The sequence below is a fragment of the Manduca sexta genome, chromosome 24, assembly GCF_014839805.1.
Source record: "Manduca sexta isolate Smith_Timp_Sample1 chromosome 24, JHU_Msex_v1.0, whole genome shotgun sequence".
NCBI lineage: Eukaryota > Metazoa > Arthropoda > Insecta > Lepidoptera > Sphingidae > Manduca > Manduca sexta.
The window spans coordinates 10,176,747-10,195,213 of record NC_051138.1 but is presented as its reverse complement, the minus strand read 5'-3'; the positions used below and the strand labels follow the sequence as shown (position 1 = coordinate 10,195,213).

General features: G+C 36.1%; 2 protein-coding genes across 3 annotated transcripts; both read left to right on the top strand.

The window, feature by feature from the left end:
• Positions 1-231: 231 nt before the first annotated feature.
• LOC115445400 lies at positions 232-13,844 on the top strand. 2 transcript variants are annotated; one of them, XM_030171650.2, is made up of 14 exons: positions 241-1,120; positions 1,721-1,996; positions 2,726-2,879; positions 4,462-4,634; positions 5,095-5,189; positions 6,538-6,724; positions 7,869-8,076; positions 8,410-8,550; positions 8,991-9,163; positions 10,371-10,468; positions 10,892-11,032; positions 11,263-11,539; positions 12,989-13,118; positions 13,329-13,844. In XM_030171650.2, exons 1-14 carry the CDS (start codon positions 1,072-1,074, stop codon positions 13,459-13,461), a joined length of 2,235 nt encoding a protein of 744 aa, XP_030027510.1. In that variant the 5' UTR covers positions 241-1,071; the 3' UTR covers positions 13,462-13,844. The 2 variants fall into 2 exon arrangements, with proteins under 2 accessions (XP_037298105.1, XP_030027510.1); XM_037442208.1 differs by lacking the exon at positions 12,989-13,118 and having other exon boundaries at positions 232-1,120; positions 13,329-13,473.
• Positions 13,845-16,246: 2,402 nt separating this feature from the next.
• Positions 16,247-18,342, top strand: LOC115445403 (protein SCO1 homolog, mitochondrial). The gene is made up of 5 exons (XM_030171652.2): positions 16,247-16,700; positions 16,948-17,071; positions 17,140-17,221; positions 17,563-17,689; positions 18,111-18,342. The coding sequence occupies exons 1-5, from the start codon at positions 16,425-16,427 to the stop codon at positions 18,258-18,260; spliced, it is 759 nt and encodes a 252-aa protein (XP_030027512.1). The 5' UTR covers positions 16,247-16,424; the 3' UTR covers positions 18,261-18,342.
• Positions 18,343-18,467: the final 125 nt, after the last annotated feature.

The window sequence follows — 18,467 nt, the reverse complement described above, 5'->3', positions numbered from 1 at the left end:
TTCCGTCGACCCATATCTTTCCGTATACCTACAACGTTATCTAAGCATTCTCCACGATATAATAACTGGTATCGTTTAACATAATATTTACGTGAACAAAATTACCATCACGCCACGACACCACTAGACAGACCACATTTACATAACAATGATACGAATATATTAACTGTTTGAGTTTGTAGGTCAAAACAGGACAGGTGAGTAGCCTAATCAATTACTAATAGGGTCCTCTTATGTAACAATAGGTGCGGAATAGGCAATCGCTGTGCAGGACGTTCCTATCTTTCCCAAGACGTCCTCCTGGAGACGGATGTATGTGTCTATACTTAATTCGTCATCCGGAAGATGTCAATATTGTGAAGTATCCACCATCCTACATCCGCAGGTAGGTAATGTTTTATTTGCAGCCAATCCCACGTGCTCCGGCATTGCAAAACGCGTCTTTATTGAGTCTAACGTCGTTATTATAGTTCGGTTTCACTGTCGTTTGTCGTCGACTCGTCACTCTATTGTAAATTGTAGTCTGTAAACCCATAATAATAAACTGCAAGGTCGCGGCTGTACGTAGGTAGAGGCGTATGGTGGGGGCCACCACATGACGGCTGCACTTCATAACATTTCAGTAGACACGAGTGTCGGCCAGCCACCGCCGACATATAACGCATTTTGCAGATGTGATGCGTTCGACCTCTGACTCACGATATTCGTATCTCGTATCTACAGACGCGGAGATATAGTTGAAATCACAACGGAATATAAGGATATATTTTAAAACTATTTCAAATTTCTCAAGCGAGCATATCTGTTTCAATCCCAAGGTGGTGTTTGCTCAGGTGCGAGTGTGGACATTCGAAGACTGATCCGTACGGAGTTACGACAGAAATCCAAAACCCCATCGACGCTTTTTGTGCCTCTATAATAACTAAATCAAACTTATGGCCCTGATACTTTTGGTTTGAAAAGAAAGTGTTCTTTTAAAAATATATTGGGACTTCACCTAGAATGTCTACAATTGTGAAATATTATTGTGGTGCGCACAGTTAAAATAATTTAACGTCCAAGTGTTCAGCTATGAAGGCATATGGAGTAGTTATTTTGGCAGTGCTTTTCTTTATTCACAGTAAGTACCTGATTTAAGTCTAACTTTATGGAACCCTTTTCAATGGTGCATGATATATATTATGTACTTGGAGTTATCTACAGTTTTAAAGAAAGTAATATAGCCCGAGGGCCGTATTCCGTTTACGCGGGCATATCGGTATTTTTGCCATTACCTACAGGGGTTCTAATCTAGGGAAAGCTTATGTAGGTAAAATAATCTAAATAGCCCCAATATGACTTCGTGTTCGTGACCTTCGCCCCAATATGTAGTCGGTATAATTGTATCAACCGCGATGGTCCCTATTAACCCTTATTATATTAACTAAAAACCATTAAATCAGCTTGTCGTTGAAATATACTATAATAACATCGGTCAAGGCAGTGACTTAAAGGATCTAGAGGCAAGGACCTAAGTTGCTGCACCACATTGCCAATATTATCTACGAAGTTTCTGTCTATGACATAGTTTAATTTTACGTATTATGTGAGTCTTCTTGTAGCATTTTAAATGTTATAATTAACGGCTATACAGACATTTACCATCTACATTTCCCAGTGGATTAACGACATGGAGATCTTTTTTATCGTCAGTTCTACAGTACGTCGTTTACTTATACAGACAGTGCCAGCCAATGCGGCGGCGGTCGTAAGTTAAGCTTCGTGCGATGGTCAGGTGTGACGTCAGAGAGGGCTGCCCCAGTCTTCGTATATTCAGCGAGCGGTGAGGAAGAGTCCCTGACGGGGGCTTGCCTGGCTCGGTGTAGGGAGCTGGACGACTGCGCGGCCGTAGTTGTAGCGTACTCCAAGGGCAACTGCCTCGGGGTTGCAGACACCCCCGAACCTCAGCTAAAAGTTGACAGCGACGCAACGTTCTTCAAGAAAATTTGTTTACAATGTAAGATTCGTTCTGTTATTTTTTTACTAGCTAAATAAAAGGTCCTTTTTTGATTAATGTAGGGTACGCATATGCGAATTTGCTCTACATACGTAGTTTACTTTAGAGAGACTTCTGAGTCAGTCCATTGCTCTTAAAAATGTAGGTACCTGCCATAGACTGGCGTCGCAATTATTTCGTATCCTTATTCCTGTAGAGTGAAGCATACATAATGTAGGTAGGTACTACATTTTATTGTATTTAAGTATTCCATTATTGTGGGTGATCGCTGGCCTGTCGGTGACCCACTTATTTGTTTGCAGATTTTGCTTTAGATAGGTATAACTTAACTCGCAAACGTGATTAAATTATATTACATGTCTACACGTGCAATCAGTCAGTAAGTACAATTAATTAATTTCATATTACTTAGGTATACAGCATAAAGTTCATAGAGTACTTGCTTACAGCCGTTTGCTGCACTTCATAGTAATTTTAATCATTTTGTCGTCATATTTAGAGTTATTTTTTGGAGCTTGATGCAATAAAATCTTATTATGATAACATTATGAATGCATCTATAAATATTTGAAAATTTGGCGGCGTAAGTATTCCAACTCGGCGCTATCTGTTTCCAGGATAACTTCGTTGATGATAGTTTCCTAATTAATATATTTTGATTTTATTTAATCAATTACCTGTTTATTTTTTTATTTAAACAAAATGTTAAATTCATTTCAATTTATTTAGTGTCAGAAGAATGTAGCTCGCGATGGTGGGCAGTTGAAAGCACCCCGGGATACAATCTCCATGCAGAAAGTTCCCACTTGAAGGTAGTGTCTAATGCAACCATTAAAGATTGCTACGACGCAGTCCTCGCCCCGGATGGAGACCGAACATTCAGGTAGGTGACAGACGGCCATAATACCTATTTATTTTAAATTGTAGGTAAATTTGTAAAGCTAGCTAACCGACAATAGTCTTAATGCTTAGAATAATACTAATTTTCATCAGGATTAAAATTAAAAACAATATCATAGTTCATCATAATGGAGGTATACTTATATCTATTATATGTTAAATGGGGCGTTAAGCGTCGAAATAATTAATAATTGAATTATTGTTGTGATATCACTTAAGTGACGCTGTTATACTTAAGCATACCTTCTGAGACATGAAAGCTAGTTGCTTACTCTTGATGCCACAATGTTGTCGTGGAAACAGTATGAAAAACTTACTTTCCTTTTCTTAGCAATTGTTAATGAACACATGAGAGCGGGGCTAATGGCATTTCGAATGAATGAATGAGTTAACCTTACTACAGAAGGTGTGTATACAGTATAGGTAACATGACCAGACGTCCCGTTTTGAACGGGACCGTCCCGTTTTTCGGTAATCTGTCCCGGTGTCCTCAGAAAAAACTCGGGGACACAAAATTGTCCCGTTTTTCGAAACCATGCGAAAATTTAAGAGCCGACCGGACTGCTACTTGGCTACAACGCCTACGAACCTTTTCTCTAATGAATAAAATGTGGACATCTGAAAAAACTCAGTTACAGATTCCAGTTCTGAAAACGATGTTGATAACTAATGACAATATATAAAAAAAAAACAGCTGTAATAAAACAATTTTTTTCTTGAGAAAAATATAAATAAAACTGAACATTTGTATGTTACATAATATTTTTAATTTATAATTATCTAATAATCCAATCCTATCTTATTTTAATAATATTATAAATACAAAAGTTTGTAAAAAGGTTTGGATGTTTTGTATGTTTGTCAGAAGTAAACGCAGAACACGGCCGTAGCTAGGAGGGGGGCATTGTGGGGCAATGCCCTACCTTAAAATACTAATGCCCTACCTTAATAATTAACAAAATTGTACATTACTACGCAATGAAAATATATGGAGCAGCGGGTTTTTAATTTTACGATTTGGAAGTTGGTCCCATAGTAAGAGTTATTCGTATTGATGGGTGAAATAACTCTCTTTCGAGATTTATGGGAATTTTGTTACAAACTGTATATTACCTTAACAATTACCTAAGTATTAAACCTTTTTTTTTTTGCTCATGTTCACGAGTCAAGGAAACCAAAAATCGATTGAGCAGATTAGATTTAGTAACATTTTTATTTCCGCCCTGCTTGTAATAACAGCTGCCCTACCTTAAATTCAAGTCTAGCTATGACCCTGACGCAGAAACAACTGAACGGTTTTGTATAAAATTTTGTATTTAGATCAGTTTGCTTCTTAATTTTATCTTTATAGTTGTTCAGGAAAACGCGATTTTCTGAGTTTTCATACGTGCAACACTCGGCCGTTGAAGTACAAATTTTCTAATAACCGTGTTATTTTTTTTCCATTGTTTTTTTTTATGCTTGACGTAAATAAACCGATGTCCCGTTTTGTTACGAAAAATAAATGGTCACGTTAAGTATAGGTAATATATTCCGAATGAGATATCAAAAGTTTTTTTCTTTAGGTCAGCGCAATGGGTAGGTCCCGAGGGCGTATTTGATGCTGAATACATCCAAGCTTCTGATTCGAAGGTCGGAAGTTGCCTTCTCAATGCAGAAGATAAGTTCACTGAACCTGAGTCTTATAGAGTGTCTAATTATTACACTTTCTATATCGAGAATCAATGTAGGCACGACTGTAAGTAAATACAATTATAATTTAGTTATAGTTAATATTTTTACCCTAAATAATATATTCTTAGACTCCCTCAGTGGTATAGTTGTAATTGTACACGGTACGAGCATGACTACCGCGCTGAGGTCCATGATTCAAATCCCGGGTTGGGTCAAAAAAAAATGTAACTGGGTTTTTCTATCTAAAAAAATACTCAGCCACAGCTATCTAACTGGACTATGACAGTGAAGGAACAGAGAGTGCACTTGTGTATTGCGCATACACTTCAGCACTATAATATATCCTTCGTACTTAGCTGATCTCCGCTGATGATGAAATTAGCCGCCATGGCCGAAATCCGGTTAGGAAGTATCATATTCTAATCCTAGACAAATAATATTTTAGGAAGTACGTTATTAGTTAACTATTTACCTAAATAAGTAAAGATATCGCTATTTAAAAAAATACTTATATTTTATTTCAGATTTAAGAAAAATCGACAGATGTTCCTATGAAGAATATTATAATCAAACTTTGAAACACGTGGATTACACATTTAATAACTATACGAAAGATGAGGTGAGTTGATTATATAATTGTTGCCATTTTCCTGGTTTTGCAGTCTTTACTCTACTAACGGTGTGACTTGTGAGTTATGCATATTAAAACGGAATTATGGCGGCGTTATCTGTGCTATACATATGCTTGGTTACTAACTTACTCGTGTACCTAGTACTTATATGTTTCGTAAAATGCATAATGAATGCGAAATTATGAGAGGTATTCTTACAGAGCAGGCAACAGGTTTAAACTTGTAATAATATGTAAGATTTATTTATTTTGGTTTTATATTTTGTAAATTATTAATACATTTCGAAGGAGATTAAAGTTGAAACCTACCTACTTACCTATAAGCAGCGTAATATGAGGATTTTCGTCAACGCACTACAAATTCGTAGCGCACAAGTCAACATTGATAAAATAATACAGAATTATTAAAACAATTATAAAAAAAATCAGGTCAATAGAATTCGATTGTAAGTCTTTGACGTGCACATAATGACAGTCTGTTACAAAATTATGTTGGCAATTTACATATCTGTTACCTACTAAAAGTAATAGATGTCTTTTATAAACAACATAGTACATAAGTACATACAGGCCTTTTTTGTCATTTCTTTTTTGGGGGCACGCTAATTCTCGAAAGTTGTAAGTCCACCATTTTTTGTACTTCTGTACTTTTTACTGGCAATTTTTTCGATATTTTTGAAATTTCCCTTAGGGTTACTGCGTGCCTCCATGTGCCCCCACAAAAAGCTCTGGTACATATATATCTATGACATAGATACACGTACACCTAACAATCTAAAATTTAAAGCTTTCGATCAACTCCATGGAATTTTGAGGGGATCACGAGGCAGGAGAGGCTGGTTTGATTCTCGCATAATAAATTAGATCGTTAGTCAATTGCTTAGCAAAGTTACTTCCCTAGTTCGTTTGTAATGGAAGGTTGATTTAAACAAACAGCTATTGTACGTCAATAGCGATTGTCTTTGTATGTCGACTTCCCTTAGCTTAACCAAAAGAGAAGTCGATCTGGCAAGTGAATAACTTTGTGTTCACCTGTGACGTCATTTATGTGTTTGGTAAATTTTCATAGAATGTTTTTAATATTATTAAGCCGGCCTATTATCGAAATAAAACATTCATAATTTATATATTTTACTCGTTGTTTCACGTTCTAGAGTCGTACATTTTTCGGTTTATAGACTGCCTATAACCTGTAGGTATACTAAACCATGTTTGCTTGATTTCTTAATGAAAGAAAGATAAAGTACACACTAATTTACATCTTTAAACCCAATAAATAATGTTTTATAGAGATCACTCTAAGAATAGATCTTTGAATTGTTGTTCTATTACTTAGTGCAAAAGGGCTTGCGAAATAGAAGATCATTTCATTTGCCGAGGTTTTACGTGGATACCGGCAAAAGATAGAGCAGCTTTACGAGGAGTATGTGACCTGCACAGCGAGGACCTCGTCACCACCGGCTCGTGGCTTCTGCGCAGGATATCCGGTGCCGCGTATTATCGACGAGTAATGTGCCTTAATAGTAAGTTATGAAAATGGAATACTATCATATTCCTATAAATTTTTATGTCATCATTTATTTTATTATCAAAAAATTATGATATATTTTTAAATTTAAACGTGAGTAACTAAATATACAGGAGATTACTACCCATCTTGTAATATATATATTACAAATCTGTGTAGCTTTAACCATTAAGGTTGTACACGCGGCGGAAGCTTAAAAAATGGAGTAACTTCTCCCGTTTCCCCAACATTTCCCTTCACTGCTCTGCTCCTATTAATTGTAGCGTGATGAAAAGTATACTATAACTAGCACAGGAGTATGACAAATAATTGTACCAAGTTTCGTTAAAATCCGTCGAGTAGTTTTTGTTTCTATAACGGTTATACAGACAGACAGACAGACAAAAATTTTACTAATTGCATTTTTGGCATCAGTATCGATCCCTAATAACCCCCTGATAGTTATTTTGGAAATATATTTCATGTACAGAATTGACCTCTCTACAGATTTATTATAAGTATAGATAACTGACTACCATGGTTGCGTAAATGTAATGCTTATGCGATAGGAGTATGGCTACAGCTCTGAGGTCCAGGGTTCAAATCCCTGGTCAGGCAAAATAATTGTGACTGGGTTTTTCCATATTAAAAAATATGCTGTCGCGGCTCTTCTTCAGATAATTGGCAGTGTGCTACCCCCGTGCTACGAAAAGCACGTAAAGCCATTGCTTCTATGCCTGAACTCTCTTCAGTCATGTCGAATTACCGTCTCACCGGACTGTGAGAGTAAACGAAAAGAAAGTGCATCTGTGTATTGCGCACACACTTGTGCACTATAATATCTCCTGCGTACCTGGCTGATCACGTTTGAGATTGGGCACCGTGGCCGAAATTTAGCTAGGAGAGATTCATTCAATATTTATTTTAATTTTTAATTTTATTTATGTATTATATGGGAAACATACAATATTTTTGACTCTTATAGACTAGTTAAAATAATTAAAAATACATAAATGAATAAAGTTTCCCCGTCAGTGTACAAGTCTAGAAACAAAAATTATTTTTACCTATTCTTAACTTCTGCAGCATCTTAATATCAAGTACAGTCGTTTAGTAAAAGGCAATTAATATCTAAATATACAACATCAAATAATTTTCAGTTAGTGTAGAATGTCAGGGCACAGAGTTGTTGGTGACATACCGTCCTCGAGGAGTGTTCCGCGGTATTATGTACGTGCCTGGCCGAGGAGATCGATGCAGCGCGACCCCTAACAACGGAGTCGTCAAACTGTCCCTACCTATGTACGGCGATTGCGACGTCAACTTCGCTTACGGCATCTCTAATGGACCTAATGGGATCATTAACAGGTGATTTTATTATTAACAGTACCTATATTGCGCTGGACTCTAAATCTAAATCGCTGGATTCCAAATCTTAACACATTATTCTATTAACATAATTTAGTTCAATAAATAATATAACGATCGGTTGTTTTTACTTAATGCAATTTTACACGATAAAAACTCTACAACAAAAGATTCAGCAGTAAGTAGGCAATAGAGATACAGGTACAACCACGCATAGTTCTATATATTTTTAATATTTAAATGTAACTGTCTCGAGTATAAATGTAGGTCAAAATAAATTAATCATAATTAAATTGTATTCCGGCGTTGATTTGTGTTACCTTATTTGTACAGAACGATGGCGTACGTGATGGTGATGATACAGAACAACCCGATCATCCAGACAGCGGGCGACCGGTGGGTGCGCGTGGGGTGTTCGCCCGGCGCTCGAACTCCGACTCATATCAACGCAACGCTTGCTGTTAAAGAAACTGGGTAAGTACACTGTGAGAGAAATGCTTCTTAAAATATTTTACTGAGCTCTATTGTTGTTCAGTTTATCAGACTACAACCTACAAAAGTGAACATCTCAAGTGCATCAGAGATATTATGATAAGTGTTGTCACTTAGCTATAGCTCGGAACTTCTGTCTCTACATACTCCTGCCTGAGGAATACGTAGTGTGTAATCCTAATCCAATTTTAAATAATGTAAACTGTTGTTTTTTTTTGACCTGAGTATTAGTGGAGTAGGATCCAGACAAAGTGTTGACTGACAAGGGGTGTCTGGTTGAAAACCGGATTTATATAGGCTCCAAGAACGCGACACACTTACATGGGTCACTATGGCGGGTTTTACACCTTGTGTACGATGTTCGCTATCCGGGCGTATATAAATATTCCCTCACCAGCGTACAGCTAGTGCTAATTATCCAGGCGGTCAGCTTCATCAATGGAAGCAGACCGCGCGGCGGCGGCGGCGGGTGCCTCCGCGGTGTACGGCGCGAGCGCGGCGCCGCTCTCCATGTACGTGGTGCGCGCTGGCGACGGCCGCGGCGCCGGCGCCGTGTCGCTCGGGGAACCACTCTACCTCAGGGTAGAGACCACTGGTAAGATGTTAGACCTCGTAAAATTGACTCATTTGAATTAGATAAAGTCATTTTTCTATTCCGAGATCCCATTAGTTTGGCTTATTGGATAAAGCAAATTTTCGGATAAGTGACGTAATGGAAAGTAATTATTGAGGCCTTGAAAGTAACACTGAAAACATCAATGAAATTTAAGTTGATCTTTCAATGTGCATTAATATAATTATTATTTGATCCTTAGACCCTTGATAGTTGCCATATTTAAAAAATATATATTAATACTAGTGGAGCGTGACCTTTGATCCTATCCACCGCAATAACATTACCTGCTAAGTAATCTCAGATTTAAATAAGGTAAATAACACTAAGTTGTAAGATAACATCGCTTTACATTTGATATTTTTTTGGCCATGATTTACTGAGAATGTTAATCTAGCTTTTGCCATTAAGATGACAGATTGGCTAGTAAAATAGCGATCTTCCTCAATACAGAATTGTACTTTACGATAGTAGACAATGGGCATATTAGTCATCGTGTGATCGTTTAAATTCACAACCATGCTCACCAATATGAATCTCTACAATTGTCATACTATATTAAAACAATAAATAAGGATCGCGTATTGTTATTCAATAACCCATTCGGTACAAGTCATCTTTCTACTCCGTTTGGTCGGTCGCAAACTTAAACTTATGTGTCACGACTCATGACCACACGTCATGGCAGAGTCAGACGTAAGAAGGAAAACAAGAAATAAGTACAGTTAGGAATAAATGAATGTTATTACCTATATATGAGAATAATGACCAAGTGTAGAAATAAAAAGTAATTAATATGGAACGTTCTCCTGTCAGTGTACACTTATTTTAATATGGGACCGGACTCATTTTTGTTCATTATTATTATCAAATATTTACGTTATATAAATTATAACACAGAAAGAATTATAATAGAACCATTACATTACATATAGAATAATGTACAAAATCAAACACAGGACGGTCCCCTATTTGGGGATCAGTATAGGTTCATACCTATGTACATACATACCTTGATTAGTTGTGGTAGGTGGTACCTAAAGTGCCTAATGGAATTTTATGCCTATATGGGCTTTTGGTAAAGATAAGTACAAATAAAAAACAACACAGACTTATTTTTGAGGATGTAAATATCATTATTAAAGCATAAAATTACAGGTAAAACAATTTCATGATTGATTGCTTACAGACGAGGCGGAGATAGAGGCGTATCATTTAGTGGCCTCTTCACGTCTCGGCGACAGTTCGGTGCTACTGCTCGACAGCAAGGGATGCCCAACTGGTCAGGTAAGAGCGAATTTTTTATTAAAATGAAAATATTTTAGGGATTTTATAGCGGTTTTTATTTTTTGATTTTCACCTGACGTTTCGAAGATTTTGCATCCGCATGTTGGGCATCCGCAAAGTCAAAGTTACAATATCTAACTACATTTTACAATTATACAATACTTTTAAAATCAAAAAATGTTAGCTGTTGGTGGTCCGATCTACACAGAATGAGCTCACTGTGTCTTATAGTCATACTTTTAGTATTAAGAATTTTTTTATTATTTGTAATGTCTAATATCCGTTTAAACATAAGAAATCATTAGGCGATATTTTTAAATATAAGACTTCTTTGCAATTATAAATGATATAATAATAAATTTATCATACAAAAGTAAAGGAATTATTCAAATATACTTATCTCAATCTATCGTTTGTTTGCAGGTTGATTTCCCACAATTTACCAGATCTTATTTGGGTGGAACGCAGCGCCTGTCTGCGCTATTCAAAGCGTTCCGCTTCCCAACTTCACATGTAGTGCGCTTCGCTTTGATGATTCGATTTTGCGAGAACAAGTGTAAACAGGTAGGAATGGATTTTATTGTAAGTAGTTTATATTGGTTTTTCAAACTCTTAAGTAAGCATTTAAATTGAAGGATGTAGAATTCTACACTATGTTTTTCTTACAAAATAATAAACTATTTGAAAAAAAACACACAGCTCTATAATAGTGTCCAACAGGTACACCAATTGAACTCTAAAAGATGTATACTACGTTTAATTAAAAAGCAACTGTGATCTATCAATTTTCTTAGGTAAATTGCGGCAACAGAAATCGCGACAGAGTAGCGCGAGAGACTAACGACACGTCGTACTTCTTGGACAACAACATCGACAGTATACCGGCTGCCGTCACCCCGGATGCATCTTTCGACCGCGCTCAGAACAGTGGCGTTGTGGCGCAGGGCGGGGCCAGAGGCTGCGCTGTAGCCACAGACGAGGCAGTAGCACTAGAATTGGAGATGGTAGTAGATTCTAAGGACATTATGTCAGCGGACACACTGGTGCGGGCAGACCATCGAGCTACCACACGTAAGTTGTTAAATAATACTTTCTTAACGCATAAGTACCTATATGTAATATGTATATACTACAGCAGCGTCAGTATGCAGCAGATAGTTATTTCGGGATTAGGTATAATTAAGTTCACAGAGGTTTTCAAACCGCGCCCGAACACGCTTTTGGCTACCGTTAATCCATGATTGTTAAGTGGGTAGTACTTTATTTTTATCTATTTACATATCAACACAGCCATTACAGGTTACACCCAATTTGACTGGTGGAACTATTAATAATTACATCATAACTTACAACTATATTCTATAACTATTTATAAAAATAAATTATCTAACCAAAAATAAAACGAAAGCTAAGCATAACAAATGATATACAACCAAATATTTGTGAAATCACTCCAGTTGCATGTCAAAACATCTGCTTTGACATGCACCTCATTATACTATTAATGGCTTGGGTGAGAGGCGCCTTAGCTAAGAGGTTGGTCCTGGCTGTCGACACCGCCATTAGCGGTGGGCGGCGCCGTCTCCACACGTACCGGTCCGGCATGTTCAGCACAGGCAGCGCAGAACCTCCGGGTTGTATTGATGGTCTCAGTCGATAGAAACGCATAATCACGTCTTTATACCTGAACACGTAGGCACAAGGCAAAGATGGAACTAATGCATCGATGTGGTCACTTTATAAAAATTTACGTCAGATACCTGCGAAACCGATATCCAATACCTAAACCTAGTTAACCGTTTCATACGCAAGCACGGAATATGCTTCAAAAGTCCCAAGCCGTTTAGCATGAGGCGCCGGTCTGTAAATCAATCCGGTATCTTCCATAACGTCATGTTAGCCAAAGAAGACCATCGCATTATTCTATATGCCTTACGTATTCATACACATATCTATAGATACATTCAGTTTCTTATACTAGAAGGGAAAAAACCCGTTTTAAATTGTGGTTATGAAGTAACTGCTTCGATATCAGAGAATCACATAATCATTGTCATGCTCGTGTAGCAACACGAGACCAGACGGTCTGGTGCTTCGTAAATTATTGTCTGTGTAATGCTTATATTATAATTGCAAAATTGTCGAGTTGTTATTCACATAACTATCAAATGGATAACGATGTTAATTTATTCGACAAGTTTTTGATACACAAGTCGCAATGATTTCTTTTACTACCATGTATAATTTCACAATTTTTTGTAATACACGGTAATACTACTAATAATGTATTTTATATATGTAGTTTATAATCAGAAATCAGTGTTCCGTAGTTCATCAACTAAGGAACACTGATTTCATCGATTAGCTGTTATTACATTGGGGGAATTTGCGAAATCTTTCACATTCTGGGCATTCCTTTGTATAAAGTATTTACCTACATAATGAATTCGCAATCATTAAAAATATATCAGGCAGTCTACTAAGTACAATCGTTTACTATTTTTGTTGTACATTATTTAGCTCTAGAAGATTCAAAGACTGGAGACAGCAGCATGGTGTGCGTTCATGAATTGCTGCTAGTAGCTCTGGCATTAACCTGGCTTGCTGTGCAAGTCCTGTTACTGCTCGGCTGTTGTGTGCTTGTCAAAAGGTGATGAAACATCTATTTAACAATTTATTGTATATCTAATTTAAAATAAAAGATGTAGTACAGTTAGTCTTATCTCAAAATATATTGCGATAATTACAAATATCTAAAGTAGGTTAATTCTTAACTACTAAGTCATGAAGAAAGTACTTGGGTAGAGCAAAAATAGATTTTAAATCATTAATGCTCATACCATGACTTTGATATTTTCAGGTATCGGAACTTAGCAGAACTTAGTATGCAGAAGGACTACCATTCGTTCGACAACGTAGGTTTCGATACCGTCTCTACTCATCGCCGAGTGCACTGGCCCGATCAAAGCATCGATATATTGCACGCAAATTAATTGAAACGCAAACTTTTCTATCTAAAAATGTTGCTACGAATGTTCACGCATGTTTTCATTTCACTGCTAATTTTGCAGTGATAAAAAAAAAGATCGTAGAATTAATTTGTGTAAGAACAACTTATTTTTTATATGTAGCTGTGAATCGAGCCAACATTGTGGACGATGTTGTAATGTGTGACGATGTTGATGTATAATTCAAAACGAAATAAATAAACGTAAATAGACATAATAACAATTATTACAAAATATATCTACTTAATTTATACAAGATGTACTTATCGTTAAAAAAGTAAATTATAGCGTATACATTTATAAAGTTAATATAAATATTTCAGTTTACCTCGTGAATGGAGTATGAATTAAAAAAACAACATAGAAAATCTTTTTTTTTATTTAATCATCCATATTTTTGCGTACGTTTTTCTATTGATTTCAAACTAGTCATACATATTATTATCTATATACAATAAGTAGGTAGATACGTGCTATTTGTCTACCTACTTATATATATAGTTTTCATAGAATATTCCAAATAGAAGACAACCATCAAACAATTTAGAGGTAACGTCACCGGGATTTTCTAAATAAACAAAAAACAGTTTTTATTTGTAATCGTCACTGTTGCGTTGCTTGATAGTTGAAGTAAGAGTAGTGACGGTTGGGATGGCGACTGCACTCAGAACAATGACAAGCACGACTGCAGGTGTGAAGTTTGGACTGATGGAGGAATGAGTAAGTAGGTTACATAATAATATAAAGTGATCTCAACCTATAAAAACCTACGATTTCTTACGACACTTTTCGAGTCTTCGAATCTCACACATTTTAGCAAGATTTTGCAGTCAATATTACGTGTAGTTTGTACCCGTCAGGGGCCGCTTCGTACTCGACGAGCTAAATCCTTCCATCAAGCAATAAGACATGGTATAAGCCTAAGTCGTAGTCTTCCATCCGCTTTTTATAGTGCTCGAAGTCTACACTCACCGCATTATCTTGTACGTCAACGTCGTACGAAATGTTGTAAATTGCGGCAACTAGGACATATTATAATGTTTTTTTTTTTTATGGGAACTGCCCCGGTTGTCACCGGAGGTACCCTGCTAACGGTGTACAAGCGATCCCCAGCTTAGCAATCACGGCAGTGCTAATGAAGATTTGGTGGGCCCTACCGCTATTACTGAGGGTGCCAGCGGGCGGTACGTTGGCAACCTGCAGTTATTCGGTCACGGGGCCCGGGAGGAAGAAAGGAGGGGATAGAGGGAAGGAAGAGAAGAGGAAGACGGAGGAGCTTTGTTAGGAAGGTTGGAAAGGGAGAGGAAGGGGAGATGTTGGCGAACCTTATAGGCTTCAAGGTGCATTAGGCAACCAAGAGGTATACACATTACACTTTGTGCCTAAAATCGCGGCATAATGTTCCCTCGTGTGTGGGCGTGTGCATTCGGTGTGAAGACTGAGCGGACAAGAATTGTCTCGGGAGATAATGGAAGCATTAGGCTGCTCTACTTACGTAAGGCTTCGTTAATAAGCTTTCATGTTTTGGTAAATTATTAAAATATATTATCTAATATCTGCACAAATTTCTGCAAAAGTATGGGAAGTCTAGGTAAAGTAAAATTATGAAAACCATTGCTAAATAGTTTCTTATATTTGTGTTTGAGTTTTAAAATTATATTTAAATTCCTTATGTTAGATTTACGAATAGACTTTTTACTTCCACCACTTCCGATCTTAGGAGGCAGGTACTCTTGGGCAGAAACATTTGAGCAAAAAAACTTAGCGCCACTAAAGTTATCTAAAATCTTTTTTTTTTGTTTGATTTACTCCTTACGGAGAAAGCAATAGCAATCAGAGACATTAAACAAATGACGTTTTACAAATAGACGCGTTACAGACTAACAAAATTACACATAAAAACAGCGCACTATTTACTATAAGTTAGTCACAATTAATTGTACCGCCCTAGCATCTTGCATTGATACGGCCCGAGCGTCGATGCCGTGGCCATCTAGTTTATTGATCTCTGGTCGCAATGACCAGAGGCGGCTGCAGTCAATTCCTTAGCGCCCCCTAGAAGACGCGCGATCAAAATAGAATAGGTACTACCAATTATAGACTATCCTACTAATATTATAAATGCGAAAATTTGTGAGGATGGATGTATGGATGTTTGTAAGTACATAGGCATGTACTTCTTTTGATGAAACTTTACAGTAATATTGGTTATACATCAGAATAATACATAAGCTACAACTTAGAATGATTTTGTGTAATTTGGTCATAATATAACGATACATACTACGAAAATAAATACTATCTTGGCGTACGCTGCTTAAACCGGTGGAATTAGACAAAGATAGTTTACCGTAGGATTGTTTGTCTTAAATAGTTTTAAATAAAAGTCCGCTACAGTATACTATATCTACCTCTTATGTAGAAGCCGCTATGTACCATAAATATAATTAAATCGGGATATTTTTTAAGCAGGACTTATGAGATAAGGATATTATGCACCTAGAAAGGCAGGGACGGCCTGAGGTACGCGGATGCTCCATGCGAAATTTTTTTTTTTGGGGCCCTTTTTCCAACGACATTTATTATCAGTTTTATATGCAAATTTCGAAAGGAAGAAAGAAATTTTGAATCTTCTTTTACAAGAATATTCCTTCTTTTATTTTGAATGTCGAACCTATTTTTTTATGTCGAATGAACTGTTTAGCTTTTTCCTTTGCCTTTTCAAAAACATAAACATTAGCCGTAATAGCTGTCAATTGTCACATAAAAATGTCAATGTCAAATGACATTTTTCAAACGTGCTGAAAACACGACTACTGGGGCGTTGATAAGTGATTACTGATTATTATGAAATTACGAGTTAAAACTACATAAAAATATTTATCGGCTCCTTGGCCAAGTAGATTCTCTCCGTGATACTACAGTTAATAACGAAAAAACAGTTAATAATGAATTCCTTTTTAAGAAATAGTAGCGGTATGTTACGCCGTGTTTTCAGTACTTCTTCTGTGAGACAGTGTGCTGTGCCTCCTAAGAAAAAGCCGAAGACTTTTATAGGTCCTATAACATGGAAGTCAATGGCTGGTACGGCTCTCGTGGGTGGCGGTCTCACAGCATTTATGTTGTATGTGAGAAAAGAAAAACAAGAAGCATTAGACCGGGAAAGGAAAAGACAGCTTGGTAAAGCGAAAATAGGAGGTTCCTTTGAATTAGTAGACCCAGAGGTAAGACAAACTGTATATAACTTTGTAGTCAAGATACAGATGTAAAGTTTAATAATATGTATAACCATAGAAATATTTGTCTCAATGCATCTAGGATTAAACACTCTGGACCCTTAGCTGCTACACCCTAAAATGTTCAAAATGTTAGCAAAACTATGGAACCACTTTAACATCCAACAAATATTCACTGACTACCATAGCAATTATATTTAAAAAGCTACCCATTTATATTTGTTATTATTTCCAGGGCAAATTAATTAAGAGTAAAGATTTCTTAGGTAAATGGATGCTGATCTATTTTGGTTTCACACACTGTCCCGACATCTGTCCAGATGAACTTGAAAAACTTGCAGAAGTTGTAAACATGCACGGTAAATATAGTATTGTTACTATTTAGTATAATATATTGTATATTTGCTAAAGTTACATTTATCCGCAGATAAAACTCCTGGATCACCACCTCTGCAGCCTGTGTTCATATCTGTTGACCCACAGAGAGATACACCTGAGATTGTTGGAAAGTAAGATTACCAAATATATTTATGGTTAAAATGATTTAATTCTAAGTTTCCCTTGTGCCTTCAAACACAGATTGCATTGCACTAATTACATTAGAAAAAGAAATTGGAAGTTTATTTATTTATTTAATACTTTATTGTACACCATAAGTATTAAAAAACCTAATGAAATATGTAAACACATGATGGAAATTATTTAAACTTTGGTGATAATTGTAGTCGGATATACTAATTCATGCATTGATTATGTAAACAAACTCGCCGAACATCGTATTTTTATGTACATTCAATCCAATATAAATATTGTTATAAAAACAGAAACAAATAATTTTATACCTTTTCAGGTATTGCAAGGAGTTTTCGCCACGTCTTTTAGGACTCACAGGAACAAAGGAACAAGTTGCACAAGCCTGCAAATCGTACAGAGTGTACTTCAGTGCGGGACCTCAAGATGTAGACAATGATTACATTGTACGTATTCTAAATGGAGTTACATAATGCAATGTAGTTTATTAGCCTTAGTTCGTAATAATAAATTTTGTTGAGATTTGAAATGTTTAGATTTTATAAATCTATGAAACTTACAAGACAATGAAATTGAATATGCAATTTCGAAAAGGGCACATGTCTAAAAACTTATATTTTCTGAAGTAGTGTAAAAAAGAACAATATTACTTTTGGGTAACAATTTGGGTTCAATTAGCAATAAACATTTACAGAAGTTTTGTTGTTATTTGTTATTATACATTTCTAGATATTTATTATTTATAAGATTGTCCCTTTTCGGAATTGCATATTCAATTGATCTTGACATAACACTGTTAAGATAATAATGTAGATCCCTAACTCAATATAATTTTTTCAATAAATTATTTCATACTCTTCTTTTCAGGTTGACCACACAATTATAATATACCTTGTTGACCCTGACGGTGAATTTGTTGATTATTACGGACAAAATAGAAATGCTAAAGAGATTCATGAATCAATGCTAGTCAACATCCAGAAGTATGAGGTTGCGAAAAAGAAGTCATGGTTTTAATTAAGGTGCATTTATATGTAGTGTAACAATTAGTCCCAAAGTATTTTAGTAAGATAAATTAAAGATTCTGTTATAAAATCAATCTGTTTTATTACTTTTTACCAAGGTTCTTGATCAATTATAGTAAATTATCTAGGCATTATACCTAGGGTTCTAAATGTATGTCCAAATCTAATGAATGATTATAATCTAATGCGCGAAAGGTCG

Bases quoted from the DNA above. Each gene is read 5' to 3' on its own strand.
- LOC115445403 (XM_030171652.2), top strand. From the start codon at position 16,425: ATGAATTCCTTTTTAAGAAATAGTAGCGGTATGTTACGCCGTGTTTTC. The intron at 16,701-16,947 runs GTAAGACAAACT...TATTATTTCCAG, and splicing joins TTGAATTAGTAGACCCAGAG to GGCAAATTAATTAAGAGTAA. The intron at 17,072-17,139 runs GTAAATATAGTA...ATTTATCCGCAG, and splicing joins AGAAGTTGTAAACATGCACG to ATAAAACTCCTGGATCACCA.
- LOC115445400 (XM_030171650.2), top strand. From the start codon at position 1,072: ATGAAGGCATATGGAGTAGTTATTTTGGCAGTGCTTTTCTTTATTCAC. The intron at 1,121-1,720 runs GTAAGTACCTGA...TTACTTATACAG, and splicing joins AGTGCTTTTCTTTATTCACA to ACAGTGCCAGCCAATGCGGC. The intron at 2,880-4,461 runs GTAGGTGACAGA...TTTTTTCTTTAG, and splicing joins GATGGAGACCGAACATTCAG to GTCAGCGCAATGGGTAGGTC.